Raw genomic sequence first — 20688 nt, 5'->3', positions numbered from 1 at the left:
CAAAATTATCTCTTTTGACAGATGATATTTAGTAACATAGTCAAAGATTATGTCTAATACTTCTAATGTACATTTACAATGTAAAGTATGTTTTACATTCATCAGAACAGAACATTCAGCTCTGGATAAAAAACACATGCTCAGAAATTCTTTATAACACCAGTGGAAAATGATAAGTAAACAACACTGACAGAAGACAGAGATATTTATAATTCAAATTTTCTTCTGACTTGCTGACACTAATTTTACTCTCTTTCATTTAATTAGGCAGATGCGTCTCAGAGGCAGGTAACATGTTCAAAATGTAGTGTTATCATCTCCTAAAAAAGATCTGGAAGGTTTAACCAGAGGTTATACAACAGTTCAGGATAAGCCCATTGCTTTGATCACAAATCCTAAGGCTTTCATGGCATAATGACAAGGATTGGTTGTGACCACACACATATGCGTTAGTTTTCTTTATTAAGATATGGTTCCCATTGCTATGGTCTCTGCAGTGAGGTTGTATGATTCTCCTAATAGACACCTATTCTATCCATTCAAATAAAACTATCACTTCAATAATACCTGGGTAACCCCAGAAAATACTCATTTATTAACCCAAAGAAATAAGAAAATCAATACTAAAGATAAAACAAAAGATGCTACTATAGAGCTATGGTTAAATTTTTATTCTATTCTTACTAAATTATAAAATCTTGACATCTCAAATATGAGCATAATAGCAAGGTAACGAAATTAATGTATATTGCTTTGAGGGCACTGACAGTAAAAAGGATGTGAAAACAAAATTTTTGCTTTTCACCATTTGGAAGATGATATATTTTATGAAGGGAGAAAAAAACAAATAAGCTTTATTAATAAATAAAACAGTTATGAACAAGTTATGAAAAAATAATGAACATGTTCTAATACATTTTGAAATTCAAATATTTATTTTGTTAGCCCCAAAATGAGCAAAACGTTTTTAAAAAACTGATTAGAGTTGAGTTGTACCTATAAATAATTTTAAATAGACAGCATATTGGAAAGTTTTCAAATTGATGTTTAAATTTAGTTTCTCTTTATTTGGTAGATAAAATGCCATTTTCTCCTTTAATAAGATAAAAATAATAGTAATTTTTAAAATTAGAGAAGGAAAAATAATCTATAATCCTTCTAGATAGATCCAATAAATATCATGTGGTTTTAGATATTATAAAAACTGTCCTTTCAAATACATTTAAATAAAGAAAAATCATGAATTACAAACCAATAAATAATAGATAATCTACACCAATCTAATACAGTAGAGAGAATAATTGGGTTTGAGTCTTGTCTACTCAACTTACTGGTCACATGCCCTGAATTTAATTTTTCTGACCCTTATTCACCTGCATTGTCATTTTGAAACACAGGCTTATTGTGAGGCTTAGAATACAAAATTCTATAGGCACGTATGGTATTATTATTACTGTTACTATTATTGTTATTAATGTGACCCCCGATAAAAATCCAAAATTACAGACTCAACTTAACTCATAGTGAAAGCAAACAGGTCATTCATGGAATTAGGCCCATTCATAAAAACATTTAACATAATTCTAAGGGCATTTAAAAAACTTAATTTGTAAAAATAAAATGTCCACAAAAATATTTGACTTAACAAATTCCTACTAAATAAACACTACATTTAAAAAATATGTATTTATTGTTTATTAGCAATGATGGTATAGCTTAATATTCCTCACTTTATGATGAAGATCCTGAATATTTTATAGTTCTCTCCTGCTATGAACACATTATGCACTTCTATATTTGGACTGGACATCTTCACTGAGCTGTGTGCTATTTCAGCACTGTCTTAAAGGCAACTGTAATTTGGGAAGAGATAATGGACAGTAATAATGCAAACAACAGGCAAGGTGTAACTGCCATAAATAAAATGCCCACCTTAAATCCTTTCTGGAACAAGCTGTAAAATACATACGTATATACACACTTATTGCTACGAGTATGGGGGAGAACAGTTAATATCTATGTCTACAAACATATTAATGAGCAGCCCACATTTTTAAGTGAACAAAAATATCATAAGATCACTGTTCAAAAAACAAATCACAGCTGATGTGTGTACATTTTTATAATTCAGGAAGACAGGAACATTTTCTAAGTGCCTTAAAAGATTTTTTTTTTCCTGCCTGATATATAAGTAGCACAAGAAAAATATTCAATGTTTCAAGCAGTATCTATCAAAGAACAAAATAATGGTTTATTGTAAACGAAAGAGTAAAAGGTTACCTAAATGCTTAAAAAAAAAAAAGTACATAGTTACAACATTTAACCTATTGATACATAAAAGGTTAAAGAGATGTGGTTAAATGAACATATCTGAAAGGTAGCATAAGTTGTATATAAAAACAAGAATGAATAGATATGTAGTTCTGTTAGAGTATGAATGTTTTACACTGTTAAGAGACAGGTGAATCAGCTTAAACTCAATCTCATGTGGATGTGAGTGTGAAAGAGATAATGATGGAATAATACAAAAGAGAGAGAGAAGAAAGGGAGGGAGGGAGGATATATGTCAGAAATGTGCAAAGGATGTATGAAAGAGGTGGGATTTTAATTTTACTTTCTTCCAGCATTTAAAAAATTCTGATTTAAAAATATGTCTGAAAACAGAAGAATTATGAGAATATTTTAACAAAATAAAACTACTGAATAATCGAAGTTTAAGCTTTTTAAAAAAAAACAAATGTATCAAGAAATACATTTCTAGCAATTATGCTCTATTAGCTATACCTAAATACTTTCTTATAAATGGCTCTAACACTGATGCCATCAGCATCAATGGAATATATTAAGGTAGAAGGCAAGCTGATAGAGGAAAAAAGGAACCTAATTTATCTTCAGATTACAGAATCCTGGGATTTCTGAGGCAGTAGAGGGCAAGTCAAAGGACCCATGTTCTTTTTTTTTTTTTTTTTTAATATTTTATTTATTATTTGACAGACGGAGATCACAAGTAGGCAGAGAGGCAGACAGGGAGAGAGAGGAGGAAGCAGGCTCCCTGCCGAGCAGAGAGCCCGATGCAGGGCTCGATCCCAGGACCCCGGGATCATGACCCAAGCTGAAGGCAGAGGCTTTAACCTACTGAGCCACCCAGGTGCCCCAGGACTCATGTTCTTAAAAATCTCACAAGACAAAAATAAAGCTATTCTATTATTATCTCTATTTTGATCATATTCATTATTTAACAAACATGTATATACTTAAAACTTTTTTAAAAGATTTTCTTTATTTATTTGTCAGAGAGAGAGAGAGCATAAGCAGGGGGAGCACAAGGCAGAGGGAAGCAGCAGGCACCCCAATGAGCAGGGAGCTTGATGTGGGGCTCAATCCCAGGACCCTTAGGTCATGACCTGAGCCAAAGACAGATGGTTAACTGACCGAGCCACCCAGATGTCCCTATAATTAAAAGTTTTAAGAGTTAATTCTTTTTTTTTTTTTTTAAGACTTTAAGTACGGGGATAGGGGGAACATTCTCCAACTTCATAAATCTAACTATGAAAAATCCACAATGAAAATCATCCTCAGTGGGGAAAAGCTGACAGCCTTCCCTTTGAGATCAGGAACATGACAAAGATGACCACTCTTGCTACTGTTGTTCAACAAAGTACCAGAAGTCCTAGCAACAGCAACAGCAATCAGACAACAAAAAGAAATAGAAGGTATTCACATTGGCAAAGAAGTCAAACTCATTCTCTTCACAGATGACATGATACTTTGTATGGAAAACCCAAAAGACTCCACCCCCAAACTACTAGAACTCATATAGCAATTCAGTAATGTGGCAGGATACAAAATTAATGTAGAGAAATCAGTTGCTTTCTTACACACTAACAATGAAAATATAGAAAGGGAAATTAGAGAATTGATTCCATTTACTATAGCATCAAGAACCATAAGATACCTGGGAATAAACCTAACCAAAGATGTAAAGGATCTGTACTCGAGGAACTATGGAATACTCATGAAAGAAATTGAAGAAGACATAAAAAGATAGAAAAGCATTCCATGCTCATGGATTGGAAGAACAAACATTGTTAAAATGTCTATATTGCCTACAGCAATCTATACTTTCAATGCCATCTGGATCAAAATTCCACCAGCATGTTTCAAAGGGCTGGAACAAACAATCCTAAAATTTGTATGGAACCAGAAGAGACCCCGAATTACTAAGGAAATGCTGAAAAAGAAAAACAAAACTGGGGGCATCACGTGGCCAGATTTCAAGCTTCACTACAAAGCTGTGATCACCAAGACAGAATGGTACTGGCACAAAAACAGACACATAGACCAGTGGAACAGAGTAGAGAGCCCAGATATGGACCCACAACTATATGGTCAAATAATCCTCGACAAAGCAGGAAATAATATCCAGTGGAAAAGACAGTCTCTTCAATAAATGGTGCTGGGAAAATTGGACAGCTATGTATAGAAGAATGAAACTGAACCATTCTCTTACACCGTACACAAAGATAAACTCGAAATGGGTAAAAGACCTCAACATGAGGCAGAAATCTATCAAAATCCTAGAGGAGAACATAGGCAGTAATCTCTTCAACATCGGCCACAGCAAATTCTTTCAAGTCATATTTCCAAAGGCAAAGGAAACAAAAGCAAGAACGAACTTTTGGGACTTCATCAAGATCAAAAGTTTCTTCACAGCAAAGGAAACAGTCAACAAAACAAAGAGGCAACCCACGGAATGGGAGAAGACATTTGCAAATGACAGTACAAAGGGCTGATATCCAAGATCTATAAAAAACTCCTCAAACTCAACACACACAAAGCAGATAATCACATCAAAAAATGGGCAGAAGACATAAACAGACACTTCTCCAAAGAAGACATACAAATGGCTAACAGACACATGAAGAAATGTTCATCATCATTAGCCATCAGGGAGATTCAAATCAAAACCACATTGAGATACTACCTTATACCAGTAGAATGGCCAAAATCAACAAGACAGTAAACAACAAGTGTTGGAGAGGATGTGGAGAAAGGGGAACCCTTTTACACTGTTGGTGGGAATGCAAGTTGGTGCAGCCACTTTGGAAAACAGTGTGGAGATCCCTTAAGAAATTAAAAATTGAGCTGCCCTATGACCCTGCAATTGCCTTACTGGGTATTTACCCCAAAGATACAGATGTAGTGAAAAGAAGGGCCATCTGTATCCCAATGTTCATAGCAGCAATGGCCACAATCACCAAACTGTGGAAAGAACCAAGACGCCCTTCAATGGACGAATGGATAAAGAAGATATGGTTTATATACACTATGGAGTAGTATGCCTCCATCAGAAAGGATGAATACACAATTTTTGTATCAACATGGACGGGACTGGAAGAGATTATGCTGAGTGAAATAAGTCAAGCTGAGAGAGTCAATTATCATATGGTTTTGCTTATTTGTGGAGCATAAGGAATAACATGGAGGACACTGAGAGATGGGGAGGAGAAGTAAGTTGGGGAAAATCAGAGGGGGAGACAAACCATGGCAGACTATGGATTCTGAGAAACAAACTGAGGGTTTTGGAGGGGAGGGGGTTGGTGGGTACTAAGAGGGGCACGTATTGCATGGAGCACTGGGTTTAGTGCATAAACAATGAATTTTGGAACACACAGAAAAAAGTTAAATTAAAAAAATAAAAATAGAGAGTTTATTTATTTCACAGAGAGAGCAAGAGAGCACAAACAAGGGGAGCAGCAGAGAGAGAGGGAGAGCAAACTCCCTGCTGAGCAAGGAGCCAGATGCAGGGCCCAACTCCAGGACCCTGGGATCATGGCCCGAGCTGAAGGCAGATGCTTAACTGCCACCCAAACATCCCTAAGAGTTAATTCTTAAAGCTAGAACACATTCCTGTAACATTACTAATAGTCATTTATTAAAAAATTTATAATCTATTAGGATTTAATTACATTCTCTCTACTTAAATTTAAGTATGAAATATGCTGTATTAATCCTACTCATTTTTTAAGTTAATATGCATTTTACATTCATTACTAATAATACACAATTATAACATAGGTTTTTAATTCAATATCCAAGATGTGACCAGTACAGGATGTCCATATAGACTTCTTTTGTAAAGCTATAACAGTAACAGCTCAATCTGTCTTAACTGTAAAAATTCAGAAAATGAAACTATTCTCACCTCTTGATTGGCAGATGACATTTCAGCTATCAGTTGTCTTGTGGACAGAAAAGCCCTTCCTAAAATATGAAGCATTAGTAACACCATTCCATGTGGAGCACATATCGACCTAGGTTTTGCTATTCCCTTCCAGGTGGGATGGCCATGTACTCTCTTTCTCTAAAAATGACCTTTCAATGTCTCCCAGTCTCTTTCACTGATTGTGCTTTACTTGACTTTTTTTTTTTTAAGATTTTATTTATTTATTTGACAAAGATAGAGACAGCAAGAGAGGGAACTCAAACGGGGGAAGTGAGAGGGAGAAGCAGGCTTCCTGCTGGCAGGAAGCCCAATGCGGGGCTTGATCCCAGGACTCTGGGATCATGATGTGAGCTGAAGGCAGACACTTAATGACTGAGCCACCCAGGCACCCCCTCTTTACTTGACATTTTAAAATCTATTTATTCTTGGGGCACCTGGGTGGCTCAGTAGGTTAAGCCTCTGCCTTTGGCTCAGGTCCTGATCCCAGGGTCCTGGGATCGAGTCCCACATCAGGCTCCCTGCTTGTGTGCTCATTCTCTCTAATAAATAAAATCTTCTTTAAAAATAAGTTTAAGAAAAAGAAAATCGATTTATTCTTTTAGTCACTCAACCAATATTCACTGATTTCTAACTAAACGCAAGGCACTGTTCAAAATGCTGAGGTTACAAGATAAATAATACAAAAAGTCCCTACCTTCATAAAGCTCTAATGATGGAGACATAAACAAACTAATACGTACATATCATATCAAATAGTGGCAAGCACTATGTAAAAAAAATAAAACAAAATAGGGGATACAAAATGAGGTGGTGGTATTTTATAAAGGGTGTTCAGACATGTTGACTCTGAGGAGGTGACATTTTTGCTGAGACCTGAATGAAATAATGAAATGAGCAAAGCAAATATCTGGGGGAAAGTGGCAGAGGCAGAGAGTACATCACATGCGAAGCTACCAAAATTGGAGTGCACTTGGCATTTCTGAAGGGGAATAACAATAAAGGCAAGTGAGGCTACAGCAGAGTAAAAGAGAACAATCAGAGAAATAGCCAGATAACCAGATAGGACCTCTGTCTACAGCAAGAACCTGAATTTTGTTCTAAGTTTCATGAGCAGTCATTGGAGAGATTGGGGTACAGGAATATGATCTGATTTACAAAATAAAAAGATTATTCTTGTTGCTGTATAGAGAAACACCACATGGCAAACAGGTGAAGCGAGAAATATGGCCACTTGGACTAGGGCCCTAGTGATGGATGTGGTTATAACTAGTCAGATTCTGAATATATTTTGAAGGTTGAGAGGATGGGCAATGAGGTGTGAGTGAAAGGGAGGAATCAAAGATTCTAAGCTTTTTAAAGGCCTGTGCAAACTGGTAAATTGTGCTGTCTTTAACTAACATGGCAAACACTGGGGGAAGAGCAGGACTTTTTCTTTGAGTTTTATATTGGACTTGTTAAGTTTAAAATGCCTATGAACAGGGGCACCTGGGTGGCTCAGTCAGTTAAACATCTAACTCTTAGTTTCAGCTCAGATCATGATCTCAGGGTCCTGAGATTGAACCCCTGTATTGGGCTTGGCACTCAGTGAGGAGTCTACTTGAAGATTCTCTTCCTCTGTGCCTCCACTACTCGCTCGTGAGTATGCTTTCTCTCCTCTCTCTAAAATAAATAAATAGGGATGCCTGGGTGACTCAGTTGCTTAAGTGTTTGCCTTCAGCTCAGGTCACGATCCCAGGGTCCTGGGATCGAGCCCCACATCGGGTTCCTTGTTCAGTGGGGAGCCTGCTTCTCCTTCTGCGTGCTCTGCCTGCTGCTCTCCCTGCTTATTCTCTCTCTCTCTCTGATAATAAAATCTTAAATAATAACAATAATGATAATAATAATACTTTATATAATTTTATGTATAAATTTATAAATATATATATAAATATTTTTATAAAAATACCTAGAACATATAACTAGTTCAAAAGGAACTAAGTATATAAATCTAGAATTCAGGGGAGAGCCATGAGAGAAAGTGCAGACACCTAGGAAAAAGGAATTGATACAGAAGAGATCTAAAAACTTGAGTCCTAAGGTACCCTAACAATTTAGGGTATGAAAACAAGATGATGCAGTAAAAGAGACTGGGTTGGGAGGAAGGTAAGAAGATAGCCAGGAGAGGATAGCTTCTTACTCCAGAAACAATGTAAAGAAAATGTCACACACACACAAAAAATAGAACAAGTTAATTTTGTCAATAATGGTGACAGATCAAGTAAGATGAGAACTGAGTATCTGCATTTCACAACGGGGAAGTTGTTCATCAATGCCTTTGGCAAGACTGATTGCAATGACGTGGTACAAAAGAAAGCTTGATTTGAGTGGGCTCAGGATATAATGGGAGCTGAGCAAGTGGAGAACAAATGAACAGACTACTCTTTTGAGCAGTTCATAATAACTATCACCTATTATTCCTTCTTATCCTACATGCCTCTGAAACATTTCTAAAGCTTAGGTTTGAATTTTCAACTTGTAGGTGATATTACCCTTGTTATTATGGAAATACATCACTGTGCCAAAAACTAAATTCATATACTTACCCTACAAGCTTGCTTCACTGTTAATTCATAGCATCCTTAACCCAGGCACCAAACCTGACGAATCATCTTTAGACATACAGATAGCCAAGAAACACACAAAAAGATACTCAACATTACTTATCAATAGGGAAATACAAATCAAAACCACTAAGAGTAGCACCTCACACTTGTCACATGGGTAGTATAAAAAATAAGAAATAACAAATGTTGCCAAGGATGTGGAGAAAAGGGAACCCCAATGCACTGCTGATGTCAATGCAAAATGGTACAGCCACTATGAAAAACAGCATGGAGGGTCCTCAAAAGCTTAAAAATAGAACACCACCACAATCCAGCAATTCCACTTCTGGATATTTATCCGAACAAAACAAAAACACTAATTAAAAAAAAATTATTTACAATAGCCAAGATACAGAAGCCATCTAAGGGTATACCAATAGATGAATGAACAAAGAAAATGTGGTGTGTGTGTGTGTGTGTGTGTGTGTGTGTGTGTGTGTGTGTGTGTGTGTGTGTGTGTGTGTGTGTGTGTGTGTGTGTGTGTGTGTGTGTGTGTGTGTGTGTGTGTGTGTGTGTGTGTGTGTGTGCATGTACGCATATAGATAGGTAGGTAGATAGGAGGAATGTTACTTAGCCATAAAACAAGAAGAAAGAAAGAAATCTTACCATTTCAGACAACATAGAAGGATCTGGATGGTACTCTGCTAAGTGAAATAAGTCAGATGGAGAAAGAGAAATAACCTATGATTTCACTTAAATGTGAAGTCTAAAACCAAAAATGAAAAAACAAACAAATATGGAAATAGACTCATAGGTACAGAGAACAATCTGGTGGTTGCCAGAGAGGAGGGAAGTAGGGGGCTGAGGGAAGTAGGGGGCTGAGGGAAGTAGGTGAAAGTGATTAAAAGGAACAAACTTCCGGGGCACATGGACAGGTCAGTCGGTGGAGCATGTTACTCTTGATCTCCCGATTGTGGGTTTAAGCCCCATGTTGGGTGTAGAGATTACTTGAAAATAAAATCATAAAAAAACTTAAAAAAAAAAAAAAGGAACAAACTTCCAGTTATAAAATAAGTCAAAGAGATGTACGGCATAAGGAATATAGTTAATAATATAACTTTGTATGGTGACAGATAGTAGCTACATTTATCATGGTGATCACTCTGTAATTATATAAATGTTGAAGCATTATGTTGCACACCTGAAATTAATATAATATTGTATGTCAGCCATACTTCAAATGAATAAAAAAAAATTAACATCTTTATGTCAATCTATCCCTATAGCCAACCAAATGCTGAATTCTGAAGAATTAACCCATCCCTGAATTCATCTCCTTAACCACTTAACTAGTTGAAGCTTTTATCATCTTTCCCTTTAACTAACTGTAATAGCCTCCTAACATTTCTCCTGACCTCCAGCTCTCATCTTTTTTTCCCATCTCTTCCACTTTTCCCCCAGTGGGATCTAACTTCCATACGGCTGCCAAAGCTCTTTCTTCTTTCACGGTACTTCCGCTCAAAAATCTTAAATGGTTCCTCATGACCTATAGCAAGGGATGGTAAACTACAGCCTATGGAACAAAAATGACCTGCCAGCTGTTATTGTAAGTAAACTTTTATTGTAATATAGTCACACTCATTTGTATACATATTGCCTATGTCTGCTTTTACACTACAGTGGTAGAACTGAGTAGCTGTGATATGAATTGCAAATCGAAAAATATTTATTATCTGGCTATTTGTAGAAAAATTTTGCTGAACTGACCTATAGAACTAAGCCAAGTATCTTTAGAATGTTACCAATAATCTTTATATGAGATCACAATGGCCTTTCAGCGTCTCTCCTTTATGTTTCCTACACACCAAAGCATGTAAGATCAGTTAGCAGACCAATAAACATTCCCCAATGTGCCAATTTTGTCAATCTGATTTTACACATGTCATTTTCCTTGCTCAGAATTCACAAAGTATTAATTTAATAAATATTTTATTTAGTGTCCATTATGTTCCAGGTAGTGCTTTAAGCTCTAGGAAAAAACCACTGAGCAAAACAGTCCAATTCATGCTGTCATGGAGCTAATGTTCCATCAAGATAAGACATAAAAAGCAAACGAATATATTTACGTCAGATGGTGAGTAACATGAAAAAAATGAAACTGGAAGTGAGTAAAAGGGCTGTGGTACGGGATGTAATTTTAAATGGAGAGGACAGAGAAGTCCTTAATAAGAAGGTGACATTTGAACAAAGACTTGGAAAGAATGAAGGAATGAAGCTATCTAAAGGAATTTTTCAGGAAAAAGGAAAAATAAAAACATAAATCTGGGAGGTTTGTTAGGACTCTCTGGCATCCTTTGAGATACAAGTCCAGTCTCACTCTATTAAATGACTCACAACCTCCCTCCCCAGTCAGAATTATCTTATTATGCCACTTATCACTATCTAAGTTGTATTAAAAATAGTTTTATATATACCTGTCTTTCTCATCAGAAGGTATGTGAAATAAAGTGCTATGTTTAAGTTACCCTTTGACTCCAAGTGCTGTTTAGTATATATTGCATAAATAATATATTAATATTATTAATTATTAATTAATTAATTATTAATTAATGATATATTGCATAAATAATATAATATATTGCATAAATAATCAATAAATGCTGACTTAGGTGTGTTTTTGAGGATTTTAGTTCAGTTGTCATAGGAAGTTTTTTGCCTGAAGGCAGGGAGCTAGATACTTATTTCCTAACTAAACCTGCTCTTCTGTATTCTCTCCACACATGTCCAAATCGAATTTAATTTCTCTCTCTGTCTCTCATCTTACAAGACCAATCAATCACCAGATGTCAACAGTTCTTACCTTCTAAACACATATTAAATTCACCTATATTTCTCTTCTACCATTGCCACTACTGAGTTCAAGACTCCACTGTCTCTCTCGTCATTACTTTAACAGCTTACGGATTGCTTCACTCTTGCTTATAGTGTAATATATCTTCAAACACTAACCACAGTGTTCTCTTAAAACCACAAAATCTGCTCATGTCTCTTTTCTCCCCCAACCCAATGTCTCCTTACTGTCCCCAGATAAATTTCAACCTCCTTACCAAAACTTATATGGCCCCTCATGTTAGGCCTTGGATTTCCTCTCCTCTCTCTTCTCTTCATGCTATAACTAGGAGCCCACACAGCCTTAATTATACTGAACTGCTGGGACTGTTTTATTGTCAGTATCTCTTCTAAGGAGTAAGTTCATTAGAGGCAATGGCTGTGTCTTATCTGGTACTATATTACAACCAGGGCCTGACAATGTATAAATATAATTAAAATAAAAAGTTTAAAATTAATATTATCTCAGGACTCCCTCAAACTTTTTACTCAAATTTTACTAAAATTCCAGCATAGGTTATTTTAGTACTCTATTATTGTCCTAAATTCCGGGGTTCTGGTGAAGCATGGTTCTCCAATAATGTTCATTTTAGATCCATATATATTGAGCTCCACTCTGAAATAATGAACCTAGGTGATATTTATGATTCCTTCCACTATTCAACCCTAAATATTAATAATTTCTACAGGAGAGAAAGAAAAGAGTTTAAATTGAGCAAGTCTGATTGTACTTAATCATTAAATTAAATGTATTGACACTAAGGTCCCTGAAATGAGTATGTTGCCTCAAGCCAGGGGAAAAATCAGTGACATGAACTGCACAGAAAAGCTTAGATATTTATGTAATATTTAGATGTGATTACCTAGTCAAATTAATTCAAATTTTATGAGTCCATGATTGGCTTCACAAAATTTGGCCATAATAGTTCAGTAATCTATTTTGCACTTAAGTTTCTAAACTTAAGGTTGTTTATTATTTAGAGAGAGAGAGAGAGGATGCACACGGGCTAGCACACAAGGGTGGGGGGTGGAGGGGTGAGAGGTGCAGTGCAGGGAAGGAAAGGGAGAGAGAAGCTTAAGCAGGCTCTATCCCCAAGGCAGGGCCTGACCTGGGCTTGATCTCCCAACCCTGAGATCATGACTTGAGCCAAAATCAAGAGGTGGATACTTAATTGACTAAGCCATCCAGGTACCCCGTAAGTGAGTTTTTAAAGACTTGGAACACAAAATCTGCTGGGGATATTAAAATATTATTTATCACAATGATGATTCACCAACCCAATTTTAGCACATCCTATTTCAATCTTCAAGAATACCTATTATTGCTACTACCTATCAATATTTAAATGAAATACAACATCAGAAATATTGTCCTAAGCATACATGGCTTCATAGGAGCCATTAGCTACAAGTGGCTATTGAACACTTGAAATGTGGCGAGTCTGAATAGAGACGTGTTATTATAAATATAAAATACATACTAGATCTCAAAAACAGTATGAAAAAAGAATGCAATATATGTAAGTAATAACTTTATATTGGTTACATGTTGAAATAACAATATTTTGGATAACAAAATTAATTTCACATGGCTCTTTTCACATTTTAAAATGTGACCATAAGAAAATTTAAAATTACACGTGTCTGGCAATTGTGGCTTGCTTTATTTTTTAAGCCCACTTTAAAAAAAAATATATTTATTTTAAAGAGAGAGAGAACAAGAAAGAGTGCAGGGGGAGGGACAAAGGGAGAGGGAGAGAGAACTCAAGCAAGCTCCAGGCTGAGCATGGAGCACAAAGTGGGGCTCTATTTCACAACCATAGGATTAGGACCTGACCTGAAACCAAGAGTCAGATGCTCAACTGACCTCTCCACCCAGGCACCCCAAACAGCAGTAAGCCTGCTTAAAGAACTGATCAGCACTTCTGACAGCTTATCCAGACAGAATGAAAAGCATCACTGAGGGTCATATCTGAAATGAAGCCACCAGTGATACACAAAAATACAAAATTAAATGATCCCCAGAACTCTAAAATGGTAAGTCAGGCTAAAATTTAAAGACTGCTTTAGTAAAATGTAATAAAGTCTTTTTCTTTCCTGAAAAAATCATATTTTTAATTCTATTTCATAGAGATAACCATTATTTTTTAGTAAGTTATTCTCTGAGTATTAGCAGAAAGCAAGAATTAGGGTTTCTAAGATATTAAAGTTCCCCTTCAGTGTAAAAAGAGTTAAGTACTAAAAATGTTATCATGTTATTATTTTCCCTGAAAAATTAATCTTCTATCTACTTCAAAACACTTCATTTTTTTAAAGACTTTTTTTGAAAGATTTTATTTATTTGACAGAGAATGCATAAGCAGGGGGAGCGGCAGAGGGAGAGAGAGAAGCAGACTCCCTGCTGAGCAAGGAGCCAGATGGGGGGCTTGATTACAGGACCTTGGGACCATGACCTGAGCGGAAGGCAGACACTTAGCTAACTGAGCCACCCAGGCACCCCTAAAGATTTTATCTTTAAGTGATCTCTACACCCAAAGTGGGGCTCAAACTTACAACCCTGAGATGAAGAGTTGCATGCTCTACTGACTGAGCCAGCCAGGCACCCCACAACACTTCATTTTTGTAAAATGCTAGGAAAATATTTTAGAAAATGCATATCATATTCATCAAGCAACCTTGCTTTATTTATTATATATTTTAGAATACACTCAATAAAGTGATTCTCACCACCCATATTTCACTATCCTCAGTGTACTGTTTAACATCTTTCTTATTATTTCCAGAAACTTCAACAAGACAATACAAAAAGAGATCAGACTATAATTAATATGACTCCATCTGAAATGCAATGTTGTATCTCAATGAAATACTTATACTACTATGATGACTTAAAATGTGCTTTCTTATACATTTATTCTTATACATTATATTACTATAATAACTTTAATGTGCTTTCTAAGTTGTTCAAATGTAACACTTTTAAAAAGGCAAGATACAAGAAAAGAAGCAAGATTAAATACCTCCTCAGTTTTACAAGGACCATCTAGCCATGTGTAAGAAGGCTCTTTCAATAGCATCTGGAACCATGTATTACATACTTTCCAAAGTACTTGAAAAGTTGTAAGGACTAAATTAGTTAGTTATCAATATAAAAAACATAATTTATCAATGTTCTACCTACCCTACAGACATTTTGTGGTTAAAAAAAAAAAAAGGAGAATATACCTATTGGTTATAAGAGCAAGTAGGTTTTAGCAAATAGTCCTAAAGAAAATTTCTGTGCCTCTCAACATAACTAAATAAAATTCATAAATGAAACTATATTTTTATTCAAACCAAGTCAACTTGATAGTTAGAATTTAAAAAAAAAAATTTAACTTTTTCCTTAATCCTGTACTCTACTTCTTCATATAGATGCTTTATATAACACTGCCAGAAAGCCAGAAATTAAGTAGCACAATAGCAAGAACTGAAATTCTATATCTGCCTAGTAGCTGGAGCTTTTTTATTAAAGTCTGCTGGGGCATTCAAAAGAATGTTAGATGAATTTAAGTCTTTATTACTTGTGAAGGAATGAGAAAATTAGAAAGAAAGGTAAAGAAGTTCCTCTGGGTTTTATTTTTTATTTTTTAATGTTGCAGCTGTTTTGTGTGCATTTTTAATTTTTTTCCAAGTAGGGTATTTAAAGGTAAGTGTTTGGGAAAATTGAACCAGACTTGTGCTAACTGAAGCATCTTGAGAGAAAAAAGGCTAAGATTCAGAGGAAAAAAGATGAGGGAACTACAAGGATCTATCATCTGTACTTCTTGTCTAACAAAGCATTAAGAAGAAATGTCTAGTACTCAGAGGTAGAAAGTTGAAGATATACACTATCTGCTTATTATGGAACAGAAAAAAATAACCTTCAAATTCATAATTTTATTTTTGTTCTTATTGGTTTTTTTTGTTTGTTTGTTTATTGTTTTCAATTTCAAGTACCAACCTTAAGTACAGAGTTATAACTTGGTCTTGAGGTGCTTAACAAATGAAAGAATTAACAAATTTTTTAAAAATCACGTTTTCAATCTGACAACAAAAAAGTCAGACTTATCACTGTTTTCATATATCTATATCCCTTATTACATCTCAAAAGAGTTAAGTAATTCAATAGTTTTAAGATTAGAAGAATTCAAAAATAATTATTAAATCTATTAGCTACTATGATTTACTGTTATCTAATTACCCATTTTTAAAGTAAGCTCTAGGTCCAAAGTGGGGCTTGAACTCAGAGCCCTCAGATCAAGAGTCACATGTTCACGGTTGCCAAACTGTGGAAAGAACCAAGATGCCCTTCAACGGATGAATGGATAAGGAAGATGTGGTTCATATACACTATGGAGTATTATGCCTCCATCAGAAAGGATGAATACCCAACTTTTGTAGCAACATGGACGGGACTGGAAGAGATTATGCTGAGTGAAATAAGTCAAGCAGAGAGTCAATTATCATATGGTTTCACTTATTTGTGGAGCATAACAAATAGCATGGAGGACAAGGGGAGTTAGAAAGGAGAAGGGAGTTGGGGCAAATTGGAAGGGGAGGTGAACCATGAGAGACTATGGACTCTGAAAAACAATCTGAGGGTTTTGAAGGGGCGGGGTGTGGGAGGTTGGGGGAACCAGGTGGTGGGTATTAGGGAGGGCACGGATTGCATGGAGCACTGGGTGTGGAGCAAAAACAATGAATACTGTTACGCTGAAAATTAAAAAAAATAAAAAAATTTAAAAAAGAGTCACATGTTCTACCGATTGACCCACCCAGGAGCCCTCTATTGATGACTCTTAAAGAATATGATATATAATTTCAAGAGTATCTCAGAATACATTATTTGCAATATGAAAAAAACCCTATAGATGTCCCAACATAAGAAGTTATTCTGCATATGATGTAATCTTCTTCAATAAAATACCTTTGATATAAGCAATGTTATGCTCTACTGTAAGACATAGCATGTGAATACATTTTATAGTCTGCAAAGTATCACACCTAAAAGATATAATTATTATATTAAAGTTTTTAAAGGTACTCTATAGTAACATAAACATTAGTAATGTAACTTTTCTTCTTTTAAACCACAATATTTCTTATATGGTGCCTATCATTTTCTTCCATATAGTATAAATATTTATAGAAGTCATATTTCTTTATGAGACGATAAGGAATTTCACATCCATAGGCGTATCTCATTATATTCAAGAGCATCTAACACAGTACCTAGCAGAAAGAGACAGTATGTAGTGAAAATAAAATACTTCTGAGGATAGAAGCAAAGATCTAGTAGGGATGAGGTTAGCTATTGTTTTTTATTTTTTTATAGTAGTGAACATACGTATAGATAGGAGAACTCTTCTTTTCCCTCAATAACAGTGCAACCAAGCAGAGTCAGGTATGAATTTAGAATTCACAGCAAGTTAAAGATGATTACCTTATGCAAAGAGACATGGGATCTTTAAAATAAAATGAAGCAAAATAAAATTAAATAAATTTAAAGGCTGAGAGTCTTCTCACAGCATTTTTGACTGTATTAATTTTATTTATTGAGTTTGCAATGACATTGAGCATGCTACCTTACGTTCATACTACTCTATTTTTCCTTTAAAAATATTCCAAGGAGGAAAAAAAACAACCATTCTATAACTAAAGAGAAAGAGACAGGGAGACATATGACAGGTAGAAACAGACAAAGAACAGAGAGGCAGAGACAGACAGACAGATTCTGTACAGTGGTTCTTGGCCATTTAATTAAAGCCTCAGCCTTTGAGGCTTCTCTTTAGTAAACAGTGCTATGCTGCAAGAGAGAAATTGTCAACATTCATTCAACAAAGAACACAATGGTTTTGGTAACTTTAAAATGAAACATTTCTGTACCTTAATATCAGATGTATCACGCTGACAGTTTCGCCAAGCTCTGGAAATTGATGAAAAAGTTCGATCTGCATGATCAAATTTACCCCCTTGCAAATTGAGGAAATAAGTTGTGAAAGGTTCCTAAAAAATAAGCAATTAAAAAAAATCCATATGTTTCCTCATGTATAAAAATATCGTTTTTTAAATAAATCATTATATTTAAATACTTTAATGAATAATAGACATTAGCCAGCTAAATACAAACTAGGTACAGAATGGAAATTATATCTAAATTATTATATTAATATTTTTAAATTATTGTTGTTTCAGAAGAAATGTTTCCAAAATTTGGCATTTGCAACATTTTTCAGACTCTCTCCCTTTTCAAGAACAATTTATTAATAAAATTCAAACATAAATTATATTGTATTTTCTTCATAGTATAGGGAAATAGTCTAATATGTAATATTCCCATTGTTATGGCTCAATATTTAATTTATGATTAACAAAAGAAAAATGTTTGGAAGATTTAAAAGCCTCCTCTTAGTTAAAGAACACTTAAACACATATTAGTAGATAATTGCTTGAAATTAGCTAAGCACTATAAATTACTTCTAGGATTTATGTCTGCCTGTACTCTACTAACAAGCTTTAATTAATGATGTGCTGCTAATGCTTTCCCAAAGAAATTACTTTCTAGTAGATGAATCACCTTTCAATTTTACAGAAACATTTCTTGTTTAACCAATATATTATCAATACACAGTAGCCTCGGTGTAATGTACAAACATACCTTACTCCATCTGCGGCAACTGAAGTTTCTAAAATATATGAATATATGCTATCTTAACAAAATCTTATTTAGTTCTTATTTAATAACCTATGTTACAATTAAATAACCTATGTTATTCAAAGTAACCTATGTTACAATTTAGGATCTGATTAGATATCAACCCTTTGAAGAGGCACATTTAAGAAAAGTACTCATACTAATTCCAGGTGAAACATTTTTAAGGCTATTCTATAGTAACATGTTATCAAATACATACCAAATGGGATAAAGAGATATTTATAATTAGAGATCTAACCACTGAAAAAAAATTTAGCGCTTAAAAAAGATGCTGACAACTTTCAATCATTGCATATTCTCCACAACATTGAATTTAGTTATTGATGGTTTATTCTCAAATTGAACTTACTATTCTTAGCAGCCATGCAAGAACAAAACTTGCAGTTGAGTAATGAGTACCATAGTGGAACTTTGGAACTTGATCATCTTCCCATGATTCATAACGCTCTGCAAAGAATGCTGCTCTTTTTGGATTCAAAGCTCCTATTGGCTGCCAGTGTGGAAGAAAAACAAAACAAAACAAGAACACGTAAATGTAATCAACTTTTATTTCTTTCTTCAAATGTCATCCTATCAGCAAGTGTGAAAGTCAATTTAAATATACACATACACTCCACTGAAGCTAAAACATGGTGCTTACATTCAGAAAGTGGATGGAAAAATTTTTTTTCCAATGCAGATTAAACATGCACATACAAGTGGAGGGAGAAATCTGTCATTTCTCAGTGAGTCTAGTTTCTGTTGAATACAGGTTTTTAATCAGACCATAACAAGTATTTTCATAAAGACAATTACATGAAGTGAATATTAGCTACACAATACTTTGGAAAACACTTATAAAATCCTGTTTAGGTCATCAGAAGCAAGAATCAGAAAGAGAATCTTGATGTTAGAGAATCAATTTACAATAGCTTCTGAAAAGAGGATGAAACAAAACTGGAAGGGAATGCAGAGTGCAAGGAACAGAAGGAGTGAAAAGGGGTTAAGTGTAAATCTAGAAATTTGTACAAGTATGGATAAAAGCAGAATTTAGAGGATAAAAACTTCCCCGCCTGAAATCAATCAATCAAGTTTATATGTGTGGGGGGGGGTTATAACAAGAAGGCAGATAACAAGCTTATACCAGAAAACGGTACATTAGAGCAGAGGGCTGAAAAGCAGTACAGCAAAGTGTTGTGGAATGTGGCTCACTGGAATAGTAGTAATACGCAGTCTGAAGGTTGTTTTGGAAAATAAAATGAGTAATTACATGTAAAGTCCTACCAACCATGCCTGACAACATTCAATGAATGCCTATTACTTTTAAGATTATCTTTCAGAATTGGGGTCAAGTTTGAATAAAACAATAGCCTGTAAAACCCTTAGAATATTACTTGGTATTACTTGATTTATTTAGCTCGCATAAGATACGAGCTAAATAAATGTTGGCTGGTATTACTATTATTGCTGCACCTGTTGTGATTTAGGGGATACATGAATTTCATTAAAAAGCATGCAAAATTTTTTGTGATTATGCACATGTACATTTTCTTAAGGAAGACATACAGAGTATTAATATTCTCAAAGGAGTCTGAGGTCTCCAAGAATTTTAAAAACCACCTGCTTTAAGTATTAACTCATTCTCATAAAACATTCTGATCTCTAGAAAATCTCTATTCCTTATTTGAAATATAATTACCATTTCACTAAAAAAAAAAAAAAGCTGACTTTCTTAAATGAGCACTTAGGAGTTAGTCACTTCATTTAAAAGAGAAAGAAAATATCTTAAATATCTTCTTATTTATAGGGGGTATGTTAACCTGAAATAAATAACAAATATGGGTTTTAAAATAGATGTTTTCCGAAATATTCTGTTAAAAATGAAGCAAAGTTAAAAATTAGTTTTTAAACTGCTTTTCATGTGAATCTGTGATTTAAAGCAACATCTTAAATTCATCATCTTCACTATCTTTTTTAAATTAATTGTTAACTATTTTTGAAAACTATCTTTAGCACTGTCCCCTTTCTAGAGCTTGGTTTGAATCAACATTTTATATTGTCATTTTTTTTAACTTTACAAGCAAATTCTTTAAAAATCTTTTATTGATTACTATTTTAGATCAGTATCTCAGTATACTAATTTAAAACGCCATCTTTTAAAGCATTAGTTTCTGTACAGAAGAATTAAATCTGATTTACTAAATTTATGCCAGTTAAGAATGCAAGTGACTCCAAGAAATCTTTGTTACCGAATCAATTTGGAATGCGTTTAAATG

The 20688-nt window shown here is 34.6% G+C and overlaps 1 protein-coding gene across 3 annotated transcripts in view; it reads right to left on the bottom strand.

The window, feature by feature from the left end:
- The window catches only part of LRBA (LPS responsive beige-like anchor protein), a 729797-nt gene that overhangs the window by 153992 nt on the left and 555117 nt on the right, over window positions 1–20688 (bottom strand). For all 3 annotated transcript variants that reach the window (XM_032855538.1, XM_032855540.1, XM_032855539.1), the window contains exons 45-46: window positions 18783–18923; window positions 17605–17724 (exon numbers count right to left, since the gene is read on the bottom strand). In XM_032855538.1, the coding sequence (XP_032711429.1) occupies window positions 17605–17724; window positions 18783–18923 (261 nt within the window). The remainder of the gene's footprint in view (window positions 1–17604; window positions 17725–18782; window positions 18924–20688) is intronic.

Source organism: Lontra canadensis, unplaced genomic scaffold (assembly GCF_010015895.1).
Source record: "Lontra canadensis isolate GAN:19392208 unplaced genomic scaffold, GSC_riverotter_1.0 scaffold10, whole genome shotgun sequence".
Taxonomy (NCBI): Eukaryota; Metazoa; Chordata; class Mammalia; order Carnivora; family Mustelidae; genus Lontra; species Lontra canadensis.
This window is presented reverse-complemented; position numbering and strand designations above follow the sequence as displayed.